General features: G+C 40.0%; 1 protein-coding gene across 1 annotated transcript; it reads right to left on the minus strand.

The window, feature by feature from the left end:
* Positions 1 to 2,747: 2,747 nt before the first annotated feature.
* On the minus strand, positions 2,748 to 3,683 carry LOC140513316 (olfactory receptor 11G2-like). The gene has a single exon (XM_072622924.1). The coding sequence runs from the start codon at positions 3,681 to 3,683 to the stop codon at positions 2,748 to 2,750; it is 936 nt and encodes a 311-aa protein (XP_072479025.1).
* Positions 3,684 to 7,724: the final 4,041 nt, after the last annotated feature.

Here is a 7,724-nt window from a genome sequence, read left to right on the forward strand (position 1 = left end):
TGAATGTACAAAGACCAAAAATTAATTCAAAATCAAATGTGTAAAGAACAAGAAGTGTTTCTGGCAGGGCTTCCCAATGATGCATTGCAACCTTGGTTCTGAACATCAAGCAGGCACGCTTTGCACTGTGGATGCCCTCAAGCCATGTAACACTAAGGAACTGCCAAGAAACAGGAAAAGAGGCCATAAGTGGAAAACGTTTAAGAAATCCTCTCCTAAACTAATAAAAACACAGCTCTAGGCCCAAACAAGGCTTATATTTTAGCCTGAAGGAAATGAGCATCCACTGAATCCTTTTGATCAGAGGAATAAGATGATGATGCCTGAGTATTAGACATTAGACAAGATTGGAGAATTGGAGTGACACATTATAATAGCAATGGACACAGCACACTTGAGAGTAACTGTATAAAAGCAGGCACCCTGACATACACAGGAGGACCTACTCTTGCAGGTTCTTAGATCTGCTTTTCTAAAAGGAAAGCAACATTTCAGGGCTCAATAATCACTTTAATGAAGCAAATATGTCATTTACTTCGTTCAGGAGAAAATGTCACTACCCTGAACTTCAGAGAAAATACGGAGAAACAAACATCAACCAACAGACAAGGCTTCCAGCTCTCTGGCCTTGAGCTATATATACTTCACAAATCAAGAGACAGATAACTGACCATACATACATATTTGCTAGAGAGAGAAGCACCAACATCTGGGTTTTGAAAGCCTTGGGGCTGCTAGGGCTGCCTGGAGTCTAATCTGGCCAAACAAACATTTCCAAACAATAAGCACTGAAGTGAAATCTCACCTCAGAATATTTATATACTTTTCAGAGCCAGAGGGCATCACAACCCTGGAGAACCAATGCATTAAAAATTAGCAAAAGATGCAGGACTCCCCTAAACAGGCTGCTCTTAATGAGTAGGCCCATTAATACATGAAATCTTATTAGCATTACAATCTGCTGTGAATGTATTTAGGGTTGAACCATAAAATGTAATAAGCTCTCTATTTATTCAAAACTAAAGCTGAACTGAGAAACTAAAGCATTCACAATATAACATCAAAATCCATAATAAAACAATTACCTACCAGAGTGGCCACATGGTCCCTAACAGACACAAACGTATACAACATAACATAGCATACCCCATACCTTACACTTGTTTATACAATCAGGGAATCCTAAGCCAAGGTCTTCTCTTATACAACACATCCTTCAGGGTAGCAGAAAACACAACATATTCCACCCCAGGTCACAGTAGATTCAACACAGAGTGTCCAAGAAAAGTTCTCTTGGAGGTGTGTCCACTCCACACTGCTATTGCAGGTTCTCACCTGAAACTCTCAGGTGCACCCATATTTGCATTAGCCAAAGAGCCCAAGTTCTTTACACTGCTCCAGCCCCTGCTTACATGTACTGAGGGACAGCTGGACCAACAGGGTGAGTCCACAGGGGTAATGGTACTTCTCCCTCCCTCCATAGACAACTCCAACCCCCGGGTCCCAACTCATCCACGGGAATGTGGCAGGATAGTACTCTTACTACTCCTGCCCTGCTGAAAAACCTTCACCTTGACTTGGGGCTGATTTCTGTGCTCCATGTTCCTCCTCCTGCAGGTGCTGACTCCTCTGGGTTCCAGCTTGGATTCACACACAGATAGCTTTCCACTCCTGCTCCATGTTCCACCTCATGGGGGAAGAGATTGCTGCATCCAAGCTCTCCTTTCCCCCTACCTGAGCCCAGGCACAGCAGACTCCTTGTGTTCCCACCCCCAACCTCCAATTTGGGCTTGCATCACCTCAACCCTGGGGCAGCACATGGGGAGGGGCCACTCCAGCCTGAACTCAGGCAACAGCAAAATAATATAATAACTGGGAAATAACACATAAATATCCCAGTTTCACTAAGTCCCATACTCTACTTTAGTACTTTATTCTAGTCCAGTGTTCCAGTGTTGTTACAAGGGTTGGTATTAGAGGTCTCCTCTCTCCATCAGACATCTCCTTTCCAAGCTTTGAAGAGTGATTCACATTCATAGTAAGAGGGTGGTACTAGGGGCACCAGGGGAGGGAGGTTCCTTAATAACAGGTTAACATACTTCCACAAGCAAACCCCAAGGAAGTATCCCATCTTAAATTATGTATATACCCTTTCCGCTAAAATACTTAGAGACAGAGGGTACCAAACCTACTTGGCTCAGCCCAGCTGTGAATTACCGGGGTTCAAAGGAGATTGATGCTTTGGATGTGTACAATTTAGCATGGGAAACTGAATTCTAAAAAGAAAACAACAAAAATCCCACCTGCTTGTACTTACACAAGTCAAGAAATCAATTATAGGCAGGAAGCACTGAAGGTAACAGAATGAAGGCTGTGATGATATACGTGTAGACATGGACAAATGTGAAAAAATATTTTAAAAATACCACTTTGGGGAAGATATAGAGGATGAGGGAAAGAAAACAGTAAAAGGGCTTCAAGATTCTGAGTCCAAGTACTGTGACAATGGATGTAATATCAGTGCAATTAATAATTTGCCAGGAGAAGTTTTTTCTAAGGGGAGACACAAGTTCAGCTTCAGATAGTTGAACTAGAGGTGTTATTGAGATATTTAGGTAGAAATGCAGTTGGAAAGGTAGGTGTGGAGCCAGGAGATATACTAGCTATTCTTGATATTTCACTCAGAAGAGATTCAAAATTAATATGGCTCTCTAAACCTTTTTTTATTTTTGCTAAGACTTTAATCCTTACATACCCAGAAATTTTCTCAGGGAAGCCTTCATCTCATTGTTCCTAAGGCTGTATATGAAAGGGTTTAAGAAGGGGGTCACCACAGAATAAAAGAGCGTTACAGTCTTCTGTGTTCCTCCTTCATGGCCTGATGTTGGCTTCACGTACATCACCATCACAGAGCCATAGAACAGTGACACCACAGTCAAATGGGATCCACAGGTGGATAAGGCTTTATGCCAACCAGCTCTTGAAGGAACTCTCAACACAGCTCTCAGGACCAGGGCATATGTTCCCATGATGTAGAGGAAGGGTACAAACAGGAGCAACGAAGTCAAGATAGTCCAGCTGAACTCTAACAAAGGGGCCCTGGTGCAGGTGAGAGCTAGCAGTGGGCCTGGGTCACATAAGAAGTGGTCAATGACTCTGGAACCACAGAAGGACAATTGGGAAATGAGGATGATGGGAACTGGGAACCAGAGGAAGCCAAACACCCAGCAACTGACCACCAGACAGGTGCAGAGATGTCCTGTCATGATGGTAGGGTAATGCAGAGGTTGGCAGATGGCCAGATACCTATCAAATGCCATAATGGCCAGAAAAAAGCATTCTGTACCACCTAAGGAGAAGAAAAAGTAGAACTGGAGGAAGCATGCAGAGAAGGAAATCATCTTGGTCTTAGAGAGAATGTTGACCAACATACTGGGGACAGTAGAAGTGACATACCAGATTTCCAGGAAAGAGAAGTTGGCCAAGAGGATGTACATGGGGTTATGAAGATGTTTGTCCCAGTGCACAGCACAGATGATAGAACCATTTCCTATAAGTGTCAGGATATAGATGATGAAGAACAGTATGAAAAGGAGGATCTGAACTTCTCTGCTACATGGGAATCCAAGGAGGATGAAACCATCTGTATCACTGGAGCTGTTGTAGGTGTTGGAGATATTCATTTTCCTGGATGTGATTAAAAAAAAATAGAGGTGATTGAGTGAAAATATGATCACCAATGGGAAAAGCTCTTTGAAGATCTCAATAAAAAATTTACATACAACAAACATTTCTTAATCAACTACTGAGTTCAGAATATTATAACAGTATACTTATTCAATTACATATATAATATTGTGCATGTATGTATAATATATGCATGTGTATATACATATATACACATACACACATGTATATATGTATGTAAACATGTATATATGCATATTTGTATATAAGTATTTGTATATATTTATATATAGGCTCAATGACTCAAGGTTCCTGCTCTTAGGATTTTCTTTTACTCAACCTGCGATTTTCATTGATATAGGAAAGTTTTGCTACCAGTGCAGATTGGCATTTTCTATGCAAATATATTAGAGTGCTTCCTGGGTCATAGAGAGGTTAAATGGTTTCCCTAAAGTCATATAGTCAGTATGTGTCAGAAATGGAACTTGAAGAGAGATCTTCCTGACTCCCAAATAGGAGGAAGTGATCTCTGAGACCAACCCGCCCCAGCATTTATCATGAAATAGCACTAAATTTGAAGTCAAAAGGGCTGTGTTTTCAACTCCAACTCTACTATTTACTGGCTATGTATCCTTAGGCCAACCACACAACATTCAGGGATTCAGTTTCCTCGTCTGAAAAATGACAGTACTTTATCAAGTGATCCCTGTGGTCTCTCTGATATCTGTTATTCTGGGATTCAACCTCTCATCAGGCCCCCACATCTATTCTCAGCGTGAATTAGTGTCATTCAATGTTGTTCCTTCTAATTTATGAAACCAACTTCCATAACAGTGCTTATAAATAATTGTATAAGATTATATTTGAGATGTTCTCTTGTTTAATCTCTTTGTATATTTGAATTTGGCTTATCTCTCAACTGATACATTATAAAGGTTTGTGGACACATCTTTTTCTTTCTCATCTCTGCCTCAGCAATTTCTACAAATGATTCACTGAGGCTGTGGGCAGGGGTGTAGAAAATTTTGGAATTTTTAAAGTTAGTCTGTAGTGATCTACTATCTCTCTTTTCAGGAACCTTCTGTGATCTATGAGTTCCCCAGGGCCCTATCCTTCCTCAGGTCTCCTTCAAGGTTAGACCTTTGTCTAATGTAATAATAAATCTGGTAAGGGGTTAGGTGGCATATCATTAAGATGTTCCCCTTCCTGCTTATATTTTTTAACATGGAAATTGCAAATACCAAAAGTTTTGAAGAAACAAGGTCGTTTACTTTTAATAGTGGTATTTCAGGTCCTCTGAGAGTTAGTGGGGAGATGTTTTTACTTCCTGATGCCCTGATTCTACAGTTCTGTGGCATCAGCCTACTTCACCCAGTCAGAACTCTCGTTCTGGATAGTTATGTGAGTATTGATTCCCATTCAGTCGCTGTCAGTTCTTTAGTGAAAGCCCAGTGCTCCCAGTCTACAATTTTGGAGAGTCTCTATGGCAGGGGGTGGGGAACCTGCAGCCTCGAGGTCACATGTGGTTCTCTAGATCCTCAAGTATGGCTCTTTGACTGAATCCAAACTTCAGAAAACAAATTCCCTTAGTAAAAGTCCAGAGATTTCCCACTCCCACTTTAGGGTCTACTGCAAAGTATATTTGATCTGTAGTGAGAGGAGCTTGGGTAGATCCTCAGAAAACCTGCTTAGCTTGGCTCAGTCATTTTATCTTTTGGAGCTCAAGTTCCTCACCTTTAGGAAATGAAGGTGTTGGACTAGATGAACTCTGAGCTCCTTCATGCTCTGAGTGCGGTGACCTCATGGTCATGCTTCTGTTCGTCCATTAAATGAAAACTCGATGGAAATATATGGTAGCAATGTCATCAAAGATAATAAGTCCTGTGAGAAAAAGAATATCTAAAACTTTCTTTTTTTCTTTCTCTCTCTCCCTCTCTCTGTCTACATTTGTTTCTATATTGAACCTATATTTACAGTGAATTCTATATTTATCTACATCCATATCTGTATCACTTTTATTTCTATTTCTTTATTTTTGTATCTAGTAATATCTTTATCATCTGTCTCTCTCATCTCATCTTTTCTCTCATCTCTCTCTGTCATCCCTCTATATCTCTCATCTTGTGTCTTATCTATTTCTTCCCCTTTTTTCCTCTCTCCCCCTGTCTTTCATCTCTCTCTCATCTCTCATTCTTGTCTCTTTCTCTGTCTGTCTCTCTCTAATCTCTCTCTCTCTCCCCTCTCTTCTCTCTGTCTCTGTTTATGTCCTCTGTCTGTCTCTTTCTCTCTCTTTCCTTCCCTCCCTGTCTCATTTAATTAGCACTGGGAACTTCTAATTTAGAAGTTCTTACTACTGATCTAATCTGCAACTCTTCTTTAATTTATAGTTTCAGAGAATTTTCTGGGGTACAGAGAAATTGTGTGAATAGCCCATGACTATGCAGCCTATATGTATGAGAGGTAAAATGAAATGTATACATATATATATATATGTATATATATGTATACACACATACACATATAAGATAAGGATTTTATATTTTTAAGAGTTATGAAAAATCCATTTTATTTCATTTTAAGCCTTTAAATAAACTTCTGAAAAATTCCTTTCCTGTGTTATTCTGATTTTCTAAAGATGTGAGTCAGATGCTTCTCAGAAAACATGAGAAGGAAAGAAAAGTCCATTTACTGCCAGGCCTGTGAGATGATCACTGGGCAATGACATTCAACCACAGTACATGCATTACAAAAATAATTTGTGTCTAAGACAACTTCAAGGTCAAATCCAGAACTAGATATTTTGTCATAAATCTAGGCTATGAACCCTGGCTTATTTATTTTCTGCTTGTTCAACCTTGGGTAAAGCACCTACTTTCTTTGATCTTAGTAGGATTTGAGGATATCAAAGATCTTTCCAGTTCTAAATTACAGCTCTGATTGAGTTCAGAATTATTTACCCAAATGTAGTAATAAAAATAGGTAGCATTTTCCTCTCCCAAGCAGGTCCTATTATCATCTCTATTTTACACATAAGGAAACTGAAGGTGAGAGAGGTTAAATGCTTTGTCCAGGGTCACATGGCTAGTGAGCATCTCATCTTCCTGATTCCAAGACTGACAATTTAGTGAAGTCTCTGCTCTTTAGAGAAGCACTGTCCCATTGGGCTGACCCATATTTAATTTTAGTGACCTGGAAGCAGAGTTTCCTTCAATATTTGTTTTACGCAGGACAATGTGTCATATTGGATGGGGACATAGGTAGAATTGTTCTGATGTTGTGTGTACACATGCAAATTACTCAGATTGAATCAATTTAATAGAGAAACGAAAACTGTTGTAACTGAATCTGAAATCACATCATGGGAGAATATATTGTGGGACTTGTAGCCAGGAAAAGGTGAGTTCAAATCCTGACTCCAATACTAATGCTGTGGGCAAGTCCCTTAACCCTTATGAACCTCATTTTCCTCATTTGTATGAAAATATCTGTGATTTCAGCAACACATGAAGACAAATCTCAATCCACCTATTATTTATTAAAGAGTTCTGGGGAGTTGAGGTAAATAGAACCTAAGTGATTGTCCTAGGACTCTTCAGCAAGATTTGAACTCAGGTCTTCCTGACTCTAAGCCCAACTCCCAGTCCACTATGACACACTGCTTCTCTGTTTTTCCTTTTTAAAATTGAGATAGTGCAAGTCATAGTATCTACATCAAAGGATCATTGAGAAACCCATACACAAAGTGCTTTCAAAGGGGTTTTGCAAACCTTAATATACTATAGAACCGTCAACTATTAATATTAGTGTGAGAACCAGTTCACCACCTACCCTACTTGACTGAAAAGTCTGCTTGCTGGTTTGCCATTCTGCAGACAAAACCACAGTAACCCTCTCTCCTGGGCCATTGGCCTTACCCATAGCTTGGGAGAGGTCCATAAGGAGGGCAACTAATTGGCTGAACCTCAGAGGTTTGTGGAAGGACTATTTCATTGCAACTTGTCAGGTGAAGACACTGCTGATTGCTTGGCTATGTTTAT

The sequence above is a fragment of the Notamacropus eugenii genome, chromosome 7 (assembly GCF_028372415.1).
Source record: "Notamacropus eugenii isolate mMacEug1 chromosome 7, mMacEug1.pri_v2, whole genome shotgun sequence".
NCBI lineage: Eukaryota > Metazoa > Chordata > Mammalia > Diprotodontia > Macropodidae > Notamacropus > Notamacropus eugenii.

What these genes read in the sequence shown, in the direction of transcription:
- LOC140513316 (XM_072622924.1), bottom strand. Translation starts at nt 3,683, where the DNA reads ATGAATATCTCCAACACCTACAACAGCTCCAGTGATACAGATGGTTTC.